Source organism: Amblyraja radiata, chromosome 24, assembly GCF_010909765.2.
Source record: "Amblyraja radiata isolate CabotCenter1 chromosome 24, sAmbRad1.1.pri, whole genome shotgun sequence".
NCBI lineage: Eukaryota > Metazoa > Chordata > Chondrichthyes > Rajiformes > Rajidae > Amblyraja > Amblyraja radiata.
This window is the reverse complement of record NC_045979.1, coordinates 31427606-31440493: the sequence shown is the minus strand read 5'-3', so window position 1 is coordinate 31440493 and position 12888 is coordinate 31427606. Positions and strand designations below refer to the sequence as shown.

At 47.9% G+C, this 12888-nt stretch overlaps 1 protein-coding gene across 14 annotated transcripts in view; it reads left to right on the top strand.

Annotated features, from left to right (window-relative positions):
• The window catches only part of nfasc (neurofascin), a 185420-nt gene that overhangs the window by 132850 nt on the left and 39682 nt on the right, over window positions 1-12888 (top strand). For all 14 annotated transcript variants that reach the window (XM_033042827.1, XM_033042834.1, XM_033042832.1 and 11 more), the window contains 3 exons: window positions 5172-5376; window positions 7663-7785; window positions 10237-10413. In XM_033042827.1, the coding sequence (XP_032898718.1) occupies window positions 5172-5376; window positions 7663-7785; window positions 10237-10413 (505 nt within the window). The remainder of the gene's footprint in view (window positions 1-5171; window positions 5377-7662; window positions 7786-10236; window positions 10414-12888) is intronic.

Here is a 12888-nt window from a genome sequence, read left to right as displayed (position 1 = left end):
GGCCCTTCGAGCCAGCACCGCCATTCAATATGATCATGGCTGATCATCCAAAATAGTAAGATTAAACGAGAACTTACCAGTTTGAAGTTTGATCTGTATTTTATGAGGAGTTACGATGAGGGATTACGTGAAGAACCCGCTCAGTGCGCAGGCGCGGCATACTTCCAAGCAGCGGTGTGGAATCACAGATAGACACAGTTATTTTGAAGTAAACATAGTAAAGATAAGGAGACATCAATTTATTTATTAGTTTGATCCATATAATGAGGGTGGGAGCGGAGGGCACGTAATCCCTCATCGTAACTCCTCATAAAATACAGATCAAACTTCAAACTGGTAAGTTCTCGTTTAATCTTACTATTTTACTTCGGAGTCACGTGAGTGACTACGTGAAGATTTCAAAGCTCTGTGATTTCAAACCGTGTAACAGTTTCATTTCACTCACTGCCGAAGTTCTTGAGGGAGGAAGTGTTATCGTAATCAACCAATGAGTCTATTTGTAGAAAAACACAATGGTATTTTTTAAACAATAACAACAAAGAATTAAGTTGCTCCCCTGGGCTTAAATTAAATATTTGCAGTTCGTAAATCTTTACTGCAAATAAACCAGGTTTTGCCAACGGCTTATTATAAAATTTCTGAATGGTCTTTTCCCCCCCCACCTTCCTGCTGTAGCCAGGATGTGGTCTATAGGCATGTCCATTCTTTAGCCGTCGACATGGATGCTGCCCTGGTGGAATAAAATGTGTACATGTTAGTGTTTATCCCAGCAGTTTCTAGCACCTGCTTGAGCCATCTCGCAATGGTTTGGCTCGTCACCCGACCATAAGGTTTTTGTGACTGACCCACAAGGCTTTTCATCTCCCTCGAATATTTTGGTTGTGTCTATGTAGGATAGTAGGTGGGTCATGGCACATAACCGTGGTTCTGGTGGGTAAGCCACGACTTGATTAGGTGTTCCTGGTCTGCTCTGTTTGATCAGTCGCTGGATAACGACAGATCTGGTCTGGAGCTGTGATCATGTTGTCCAGTCGCAATAGGTGTAGTGACTGGACCCTCTGAGCGGATACAAGTGCCATCAACATGAGCGTCTTTAGTGTAGCTTGCTCGAGGCCGGGGGATCTGGCTGGTGGCCATTCCCTGAGATATGTCAGGACCACACTGATATCCCAAATATGGGTATACCTGGGCTTAGGGCTTGATATTGTAAATGCCCTTCATCAGTTTTACCACCAGTGGATGGGATCCCATCGCCTGTTGTCCTGGCGCTGGTTTGAGATAAGCAGAAAGAGCACTCTGCGCTGTGTTGATGGCACTGTAGCTGATCCCTACATCGTGGTGTAGATAGGCCAGGAACTCCAGTATGTTGGTGGCTGTAGCTGTTGCGTATGTTGTCCCTGTTTCCTGGCAGTACTTCTCCCTTTTTTGATGCTGGTTAAGTACTGCCTCTTGGTGGATGTTCGAAGGGATGCCGACATGGTGGTGATGGTTTGTTTGGACAATCCCAGTTCCAGGTAAGGTCTGTTCAAACTTGCAACCCAGGCGTTTAATTTTCTCATGGCATGGGTGTTTAGCTTACCTGGTAGGTAAGTAGCTGATAGCCAAATATGTCTTTCGACACACCATTGCCAAATCATGTTGACCAATTTGTCGCATGATAATGATTTTATGCCACCCATATGGTTAATATAAGCCATCACCGTAGTATTTATCAATTTGTAACCGAACATGCAAGTGCTGCATATTAGATACATATGCTTTTAAACCATAAAAGGCGCCCAACATCTCTAGATAGTTAATGCCCAGTGTAAGTAGTAATGATGACTCTAGGTTAGTCCATCTACCACCTATGCTGGATATGGAGTTAGTCGCTCCCCAGCCTTGAGCACTGGCATCTGTTTGAGTAACTAAAGTAGGGTTAGTGATAAAGATAGGGCTGAAACTATGCCAAACGTTTTCTGCCCACCACTGTAGCTCTGATATTGCTTCAGTGGGTAAGTTCATGACACGATCATAGTGACCTGTATGTCGTTTTATTGCCTGTACCTTTGCTCTCTGTAAATTTTTTGATAGTACAAAGGTCCGAATTGTGTAGCCGGAAATGCTGCTACCATTTCCCCAATTACTCTTGCTACTTGTCGAATAGTTGGTCGCTCGTTGACCATTAAATTGTTGCATGATTGTGCTAATTCAACCATTTTTGCCTTTGGCAAGGTAACAGTCATATGGACTGAGTTAATTGTGAAGCCCAGGTAGTCCATGATAGTGGATGGCTTCAACTTAGATTTATCTGGATGTAGGACGAACCCCAGAGTTTCGAGGAGCTGTTTTGTAGCTGATACTGCTGCCACAGCCAATTCCATCGTTTTCCCTACTATCAGAATATCATCCAGATATGCCATGACAATATGTTTTTGTTTTCTTAGTATTGCCATGGCTGGGTTCAATATTTTGGTGAATAATCTTGGGGCTGAAGTTAGCCCATAGGGCAATGCTTTGTACCATCCAGATAAATTTTAGGTATCTGCGATGATCCTTGTATATGGGTACTAGATAGTAAGCATCTTTAAGATAAATGCTTGCCATGAAGTGTCCTTTGGAATTCAGTTGTTTGGCAGTAACATATGTCTCCATTTTGAAATGTATATACTTAACAAATTTGTTTAGTGATGTTAAGTCAATGATGATGCGACAGCCACCATCTTTTTTAGTTTTAGTGAATATATTCGATACAAATTCCAAAGGTTCATGTTTGGTCTTTTCGATGACCCCCTTTGTGATAAGTCTCACCAGTTCAGCTTGTCCCTCACGTTTCTCTTTGACGGAGGGAGAAATACCCTTTGGGGCCATTGTTGAACTGGCGGCGTTTTTTCTGACATGAATTGTATTTTATATCCACTAATGCTGTTGAGTATATACTTGTCACTCGTGACCATACCCCATGCTTCTTTAAACAAGTGTAATCTCCCCCCTGTTAATAAAGCACCCTTATTCTCTATATGCTGGTAGGGACCAGACCCACCTACCTCCATGGTTATTGGCGATTCTGTTTCTTCATTTTCCTGAAGATTTTGTTCTGACGTGCTGGCGATGTTGGGGGGAGGCGCATTTTCCAGAGGGTCCGCTGCGGGCCCTGATCTAAAAAGATCTTTGGGGATAATGTGCGGACCCCAAGCGTTCACCAGTCCCATATTGCGGACGTCGACTGGTGGATGCCGTGGGGTGCTGCCGCTTGGGTATCGGAGGTCTTGGTTTGCTCGTCCCGGGGCCTGCCCTCATTAGGCCAAAGGTTTTTGATGCTTCAGTTTTTTATTGAAATCTTTCCCAAATAGCAGCGCGTCCGTCTCCGCAGCTGGGGCTTTACACAAGCCAGCAAATTTGGGATTGAGGGCAGGTCTTATGTTTCCCTCCGGAGATTGTTGATCTCAAATTGTGTGGTACACATTAATGCCAGCACATCCTGCTGGCAGGTATCCATCTCCGTGGTCTCCACGGAACGAGCAAAGGCTGTGATGGCCGACGTCAGGAGCCTTAGGATCCGCTGTAGCTTGAGTTCTTGGGTCCGGATGTGTGACCCCACATGCCCCCAGATTTGGCTGTTGACACTTTTTATTTTGAGGGCCTCACAGTTTTCTGGTGCTGTGTGTTGTTTCAGCACCTCAGCGAGCACCTTTTCCAGTAATGGTTTATTGGATAGATGGTTGATGCTGGCCGCCATTCTTGGTTCCAGCGGTGCTCCAGCCCGTGGGGTTGCTACAAAGCGGTCCATCACACCCAACAGCTCTTCCTGTTCCTGCACCCCTGGCATACTCCCGAATTCGTCCGCCTGCCCCTGTTCCAGACCAGCCCAGCCCTGGTCACCAATGCTAGCCTCCAGTAATGAGGGAGCAGAGGGCAGTGCATGAAATACTGTGGAGGGGGTGCCTGACCTCCCTCCGCGAGAGCGCTCTTTCTGCGCATCTCGCTGGAGCTGCTCCAATAGCTGTTGGATGCAGCTCAGGCGGCTGTCTCTCCTCCATTTAGGTTGAGACATGTCCCCGTCCGACGAATCGGATGCCACCGGCCGGATGCCTGTTCGGATGGCTAGACATCCAGCCCGCAGTTCAGGCACTGGCGGGACTGGGCTCGGCGCGGTGATGGGGATAGCGGAGCGCCCGGTAATTGTTCCTACCGCCTTCTTCTGGAGCTTTTGTACCTTGTAGAGCGCCCCTCAAGCAGCGCGTCTCGCAGGCACCTGCTCCGTGAGCCGCTCCAGCGGCTCAGGCGGCTCTCTCTCCCCCCGTGCGGGTGGAGAGACGTCCCGTCCGAAATCGGGAACACCTGCCGGATGCCTCTTCGGGTGGCTATGCATCCAGCCCGCTGCTCAGGTACTAGCGGGCTGGGCTCGGCACGGTGTCGGGGAATAGAGGAACACCGGGTAAACGCTCCTACCGCCTGTTGCTGCCCCCCTCCCCGACGGGAAACGTTCCTCCTTGAACGGGGACAGTTTTGTTCCAGAGCCTTTTTCTCTGCCTGTAAAAAACACAAGCAGAAAAAGGCTCACCTGTAAAAGAAACCCGACCTCAGGGTACTCACCTGACGGTCCGTTTCATTCTGTAGCGGGAGCGCCTAACTCCCGTTGCAGCCGCTGTTGCACTGCTGGCGTAATGCCGCGCCTGCGCATTGAGCGGGTTCTTCACGTAGTCACTCACGTGACTACGTGAAGTCACGTGAAGTTACGTGAAGTTACTTGAAGTCACGTGAAGTCACGTGAAGTTACTTCGGAGTCACTCACGTGACTCCGAAGTAAAATCAGTACCTCACTCCTGCTTTCTCCCCATATCTCTTGATTCCATTAGAGCTATATCTAACTCTCTCTTGAAAACATCCAGTGAATTAGCCTCCACAGGCAGGAAATCCCACAGATTCACAACTCCCTGGGTGAAAAACATTTTTTTCTCATTTCACTCCTAAATGGCCAACTCCTTATTCTTACACTGTGACCCCTGGTTCTGGGCTCCCCCAACATGGGGAACATATTTCCTGCATCTACCCTGTCCAATCCCTTAAGAATTTTACATGTTTCTATAAGATTCCCTCTCGTCCTTCTAAATTCCAGTGAATATTGGCCAGGGTCCAACCTATCGGAGAAAGTTGGGGGGCAATCTAACTGGGTGTCTTCCCGTACACAGATTCAGTACTGGAACGAGGGTAGCCTGCTGAAGACCAGCCGGTACAAGTCGCGCATGAAGGTGATGGACTCCCAGAGCCGGCGTTCGCGTGCCGTGGTATCGGAACTGCAACCGTACAGCATCTACAAGTTCCAAGCGGCCGCCGTCAACGGCAGGGGTGCCGGCGGCTGGAGTGAGGTGTTTGCCATGAACACCACGGAGGGAGGTAGGTGGCAACTCGGCCCGGCAGCCCAACCAACTCTTACTCTCTGCAGGAAGGAACTGCACACACCAAAGGTAGATGCCGAAGATAGATCTTGATTAGTGCAGCAGATCTACCAGCCAAACATCCAGACCAGCAGGTCAGAGCTTCCGAATTAAAGGCCCTTCCTTTAGAAAGGAGATGAGGAGGAATGAAGGTAGAAACTCAGCGGGTGCAGCAGCATCTATGGAGCGAAGGAAATAGGCAACGAAATAGGCCAAATAGGCCGAAACCCGAATGCCTTTAGTCAGAGGGTGGTGAATCTGTGGAATCCATTGCCACATGGAGCTGTGCAGGCTAAGTCAATGGATATTTTTAAGGCTGAGATAGATAGATTCTTGATTTGTACAGGTGTCAGAGGTTAAGAGGAGATGGAACGAGAATGGGGTTAGGAGGAAGAGATAGATAGAGTAGACTTCAGAGGCTCCAGTTTCCTCCCACATCCTGAAGACATGCAGGCTTGTAGGTTCTCTCCAGGGAGGCTGCGCGTGTCGCCGAGTTACCCCAGCATCTCGTGTCTCTCGCCGGTTTGTAGGTTAATTGGCCTCCGTAAAATTGTTCCTGGCGTGTCGCGAGTGGATGCGAAAGAGGGATAACATAGAACTTGTGTGAACGGGCGCTCGATGGTCGGTGCGGACTCGGTCCACGCTTCCACGTTTTATCGTTCAATTTAATCCAACACGAGAGTTTAGAGCCACTTTGAACTTGTTGATTGCGCTGGTAACTAATAAGATCCCTCTTTTTGGAGCTGTCTCTGGGTGTTATAAGTCATGTCATAAGTGACAGGAGTAGAATTAGGGCATTCGGCCCATCAAATCTACTCCGCCATTCAATTATAGCTGATCTATCTCTCCCTCCTATCCCCATTCTCCTGCCTTCTCCCCATAACCTCTGACACCCGTACTAATCGAAAATCTATCTATCTCTGCCTTAAAATTATCCACTGACTTGGCCTGCACAGCCTTCTGTGGCAAAGAATTCCACAGATTCACCACCCTCTGACGAAATAAATCTCCTTCCTAAAAGAACGTCCTTTGATTCTGAGGCTATGAGCTCTCATCCTAGACTCTCCCACTAGTGGAAACATCCTGTCCCCATCCACTCTATCCAAGCCTTTCACAATTCGTTATGTTTCAATGAGGTTCCCCCCTCATTCTTCTAAACTCCAGCGAGTGCAGGCCCAGTGCCGACAAACGCTCATCACAGGTTGACCTACTCATTCCTCGGATCTGTCTCGTAAACCTCCTCTGGACCCTCCACAGACCAGCACATACTTCCTCACGGTGGTGCAGCGGTAGAGTTGCTGCCTTACAGCGAATGCAGTGCCGGAGACACGGGTTCGATCCCGCCTACGGGTGCTGTCTGTACGGAGTTTGTACGTTCTCCCCATGACCTGCATGGGTATTCTCGAGATCTTCGGTTTCCTCCCACACTCCAAAGACGTACAGGTTTGTAGGTTGTTTAAGAGGGAACTGCAGATGCTGGAAAATGGAAGGTAGACAAAAATGCTGGAGATACTCAGCGGGTGAGGCAACATCTATAGAGCGAAGGAAATAGGCAACGGTTCGGGCCGAAACCCTTCTTCAGACCTGATCTATCTGAAGGTACACAAAAATGCCGGAGAAACTCAGCGGGTGCAGCAGCATCTATGGAGCGAAGGAAATAGGCAACGTTTCGTCCCGAAACGTTGCCTATTTCCTTCGCTCCATAGATGCTGCTGCACCCGCTGAGTTTCTCCAGCATTTTTGTGTACCTTCGATTTTCCAGCATCTGCAGTTCCTTCTTAAACACCTGATCTATCTGAAGAAGGGTTTCGTCCTGAAACGTTGCCTATTTCCTTTGCTACATAGATGCTGCCTCACCCGCTGAGTTTCTCCAGCATTTTTGTATACCTTCGATTTTCCAGCATCTGCAGTTCCTTCTTAAACACCTGATCTATCTGAAGAAGGGTTTCGGCCCGAAACGTTGCCTATTTCCTTCGCTCCAAAGATGCTGCCTCACCCTCTGAGTTTCTCCAACATTTTTGTCCACCTCAGGTTTGTAGGTTAATTGGCTTGGTAAATGTAAAAATTGTCCCTAGTGTGTGTAGGATAGTGTTAATGTGCGGGGATGTCTGGTCGGCCCGGACCCGGTGGGCCGAAGGGCCTGTTTCCGCACTGTATCTTTAAACTAAATTAAAATATGGTGCCCAAGATTGCTCACAGTGTCACGTCTCTGGTGATTAACTTTTCTGTCCAATTTCTCTCGTAGTACCTGGGAAACCAGATTCCCTCAGGATTCGACAACCGGATCTGGAATCGATTACGTTGCAATGGACTCCCCCCCGCCAGCCTAATGGGATCATCACGGGCTACACCATACTCTACCACCGATGTACGTATACGGAGGTTGTCCAATTTGATCATCAGCACACATCAGCACACTGTTGTACAGGGCCTTGGTGAGACCACACCTGGAGTATTGCGTACAGTTTTGGTCTCCTAATCTGAGGAAAGACATTCTTGCCATAGAGGGAGTACAGAGAAGGTTCGCCAGACTGATCCCTGGGATGGCGGGACTTTCATATGAAGAAAGACTGGATAGACTCGGCTTGGACTCGCTAGAATTTAGAAGATTGAGGGGGGGATCTTATAGAAACGTACAAAATTCTTAAGGGGTTGGACAGGCTAGATGCAGGAAGATTGTTCCTGATGTTGGGGAAGTCCAGAACAAGGGGTCACAGATTAAGGATAAGGGGGAAGTCTTTTCGGACCGAGATGATAAAAAAAAAATTCACACAGAGAGTGGTGAATCTGTGGAATTCCCTGCCACAGAAAGTAGTTGAGGCCAGTTCATTGGCTATATATAAGAGGGAGTCAGATGTGGCCCTTGTGGCTAAAGGGATCAGGGGGTATGGAGAGAAGACGGGTACAGGATACTGAGTTGGATGATCAGCCATGATCATATTGAATGGTGGTGCAGGTTCGAATGGCCTACTGCACCTATTTTCTATGCTTCTATGTTTCTAAAAAGTAAATGCATATTCAGGAACTGTGTAAAATCCTGAGACGAACAGATCTGGCAGATGAACAGGATCGCCCACCCTGATTAGGTGAATCGAGGGCCAGGGGGGCATAGGTTTAAGGTGCAGGAACCTGAGGGGTCACTTTTTCACACAGAGGGTGGTGGGTGTGTGGAGCGAGATGCCAGAGGAGGTAGTTGAGGCAGGGACTATCCCAATGTTTAAGAAGCTGTTCGGCAGATGCATGGAGAGGACAGGTTTGAAGGTATATGGGCCAAACACAGTCAGGTGGGACCAGTATACTGCCCTACTTTGACAAAAGGAACTGACAGAAAGGCGTTTTCTTGTCAATGAGGAAAACGTCTTTTTCGTTCAGCTCTCTGTGATGGAATTTCTTATTTCTCTGGTATAAATATTTCCAAATTGTACTCAGAGAAGACTTCTTTTGTTCACCGTTGTGTAGAGCATATCTCAAATACCCTAAAACAAGCAATAACTCAATGTTGACAAAAATTGTCAGTTGCTTTCTTTTGTCAAATTAAGGCAGTATAGCTGGGACATGTTGGCCGGTGTGGGCAAGTTGGGCCGGTTTTATGCCCTACGACTCCATGACTCTATGATTACATTCGAGCCCCCCGCAGTGTACAGATACAATGTTGTTCACTTAGTTAGTACTGGGGCATCAATCCTGTTACGCACAAGTCAATATTGGGACACTCAGGTGGGACAAGTGTAGTTGGGACATCGAAGGTACACAAAAATGCTGGAGAAACTCAGCGGGTGCAGCAGCATCTATGGAGCGAAGGAAATATCCTTCGCTCCATAGATGCTGCTGCACCCGCTGAGTTTCTCCAGCATTTTTGTGTACCTTCGATTTTCCAGCATCTGCAGTTCCTTCTTAAACACTGTAGCTGGGACATGTTGGGCGGTGTGGGCAAGCTGGGCCGAAGGACCTATTTTCACGCTGTATCACTCCATGCCTGTTTGCACGCTGTATCACTCCACGACTCTCTCTATGACTCCATGTTGTTAGATTGCATGTATCAAAAATAGTGCACAGTTTAAACACCCCTCACCATCGTCTCCTTCCACTCTGGGCGGGTGAGTCAGGTCTACCTCCATCCCTTTCGAAACTCTGATTGGAAATGCAAGTTCTTGTCCCTCCCCCACCTTAATCCTCCGACTAGTATCACTGTTCTCCTGGTTAATCGGACTGAAATGTGACTGATTCCACGCCTCGTGGCCACCCTCCCCTCAGCTAACAACGAACCATTCTACATTTCCTCGATCATCGTCTGCTTTGATCAGTAATTTTCACACCTTACTCTCCCATACTTTTTGTCTCCCGCCTCCCTGACTCTCTGTCTGAAGAATGGTCTCGACCGGAAACATCACCTGGAGATGCTGCCTGTCCCGCTGAGTAACTCCAGCTTTTTGAGGTCACAAGGTCATAAGGAATAGGTCATTCGGCCCATCAAGTCTACTCCCACATTCAATCATGGCTGATCTATCTCTCCCTCTTAACCCCATTCTCCTGCCTTCTCCCCATAATCCCTGACACCCATACTAATCAAGAATCTATCCATCACTGCCTTAATAATATCTACTGACTTGGCCTCCACAGCCTTCAGTTGCAAAGAATCCCACAGATTCACCACCCTCTGACTAAAGAAATTCCTCCTCATCTACTTCCTAAAGGAAAATCCTTTAGTTCTGAGGCTACGACCTCTGGTCCTAGACTCTCCCACTGGTGGAGACATCCTCTCCACATCCACTCTATCCTGGATTTTCACTGTTAACCTCACTTTCTTTGTTACTTCTAGTAACTGGCTCCCGGGCAAGGCGCAATTCCACAATTCCCAGACTTCCGCCCGACGAGACCACCTACAAGTTGGAACGTGTCGACGCGAACACCAAGTACAGGTTCTACGTCTTTGCCCAAACCCGCCAGGGGTTCGGAGAGCCCATCGTCTTGGACTCGCCCGACTTCCAAAACGAAGGTAAGAGAGCTGGCGTCACCGGGCCTTCGGATTAAATTACCGCCGCACTTCCTCCTCGGCCCGAACGCCATTTTGTTCCATTTACGCCATTTTGTGTGCCCCGCAAATGAGGAGCGGGAAGGAACGCAGTGCCAGGACAAAATGGCCGCAAAATGGGCTTTGAGAAATGTCAGCAACTGAGGAATACGGCAAAGATCACATGGCGGATGGCACTGAAAGATAATGGGTGCCCCCCCCCCCCCACACCTAATGACGGAGCATTAACCTCACCTCTGCCCCATCAACTCAATACCTCACCCCCACCCCCTCTCCCACTACACCTACCCACCTACACACCACTTGAATGACCCTCGCACAGTTTATCCCCTTTCCACCCCGTGCATGCGCATGGCCCCCTTCCCAACCCGTAATCGTCAGCCTTCCTGCTGTGATGCTCTCTCATAAGAACAACAGGTTTTAGGATCACACTTGCAATTAACTGGTTAACCTACTGTACGTTCAGCTTTAAACTCGAGTGACGTGTGTGTTGAATCCAGATGTTCGAAACCAACACCAATCCAAATTGAAGGTCTGCTGTTTCCAGATGTTAACCTACCACATCTGTAACACTAATTGGTCACTACATCCGTTCTTATTTCAGGCATTCTGCAAAGTTAGCATTTCTCCTTGGCCCTCTTCCTGGGCAAAAGAGTAAGGAATCTATTCTCAGTTTAAAGAGCCAAGTGTTACTCCAAAGTGTTACATGTTTCCTGACGTTGGGGGGAGTCCAGAACCAGGGGTTACAGTTTAAGAAAAAGGGGTAGGTCATTTGGGACTGAGATGAGGAAAAACTTTTTCATCCAGAAAGTTGTGAATCTGTGGCCACAGAAGGCAGTGGAGGCCAATTCACTGGATGTTTTCAAGTGTTAGATTTGGTTCCTAGGGCTAAAGGAATGAAGGGATATGGGGGGAAAAAACAGGAACGGGGTACTGATTTTAGATGATCAGCCATGACCATATTGAATGGCTGTGCTGGCTCAAAGGGCCGAATGGCCTACTCCTGCACCTATTTTCTATGTTTTTTACATACTCAAAACCTTATTGAACATGTACCTTGGTAGAATTAAAATGCAGACCAGGTATAGCAGGTTACGTCTATATATCCCACTTGTTCTACAGGTAATATAGTATAATTGTTATTCGTGCATTAATAGGAAGGTCTTTGTGATCCAAATATCTGATGTGCTTATATCCACCCTTGCATCCTGCTTTTTCATTTGGAGATCCAGATCTGTTGATGCTAATAAATCTGTCCGTTCAAACAGGTTTCAAAATGTGCCAAGGCATGCTGTCTAAAATGTGCTTCTTTATGAATGAATGAATGCATGAATGAATATTTTGTTGACAAGTCACAGTGAAATTCTTTGCTTGCACACCCAAGGTATGCAAATAGTCGCCCATAAAGGGCACGTACACAGTTACAAAGCTCCTCCACGCCAGGTCCCCCGTTGTTCTCCCCCTCCCCCTCCTCGCGGCGGTCCCCCAATGCCAGGTCCCCATTGTCCACTGTTCTCCACCCGTCACGGTAGTCCCCCCACTCCGGGTCCTCCACTGTCTATTGTTCGTCATGGTGGTCCCCCCACTCCGAGTCGCCATTGTATATCTTTCTCACTTCTGTGACCCAACTAAACAGTGAGCACAAGGCCAATTCAGTGTCACTGGTGACGTCTGGTTGACTTGCGATGTTCAGGTAAGTTTGCTGATGGACTTTGGTCTGTGTTTGGTCTGTTTCTAACACCAAAGGAACAATCAGTCGTGTCTTGACTTTCCAATTTCCCCCCTGGTCCTCCCAGTGCCGTGGACCTCAGGTTTCTGAGATGTTTCCTCATTCAGGGCCACAACGCAATCTCGGGGCCAAGAATCTCAGCTTTTTTTTCTCTTGGGATTGTGACCACCTCCATTTCTTCCCCATTTGTCCACCCCACATCCCTGATCTCCTCTCTCTGCGAGAAAACAAAGAGGCAAGTGGAGGTGACCCTAGTAAGATACTTCAGTTGGTCTCACCATCAAGGATCTCATCTTGGTCCACTTTGTCCCAAAGGAAGTCATTTGCTTCCTAACAACTTGGTGGGACCCATGTCTCTTCCTCAACTAATGGCTGATATTCTCACATCTTGTTTCAGGCCTCAGAGTTATTAATGTTTAGTTTAGTTTAATTTCGAGATAATGTGCGGAAACAGGCCTTTCGGCCCACAGAGTCCACGCCAACCAACGATCCCCGCACATTAACACTACCATTACACATACTAGGGATAATTTACAATTTTCCCAAGCCAATTAACTTACAAACCTGTACGTCTTTGGAGTGTAGGAGGAAAACCACGCAGGTCACGGGGAGAGCATACGAACTCCAAATAGACAGCAACTGCAGTCAGGATCAAACCCGGGTCACTGGCGCTGTAAGGCAGCAACTCTACCGCTGTGCCACCGGGCTGC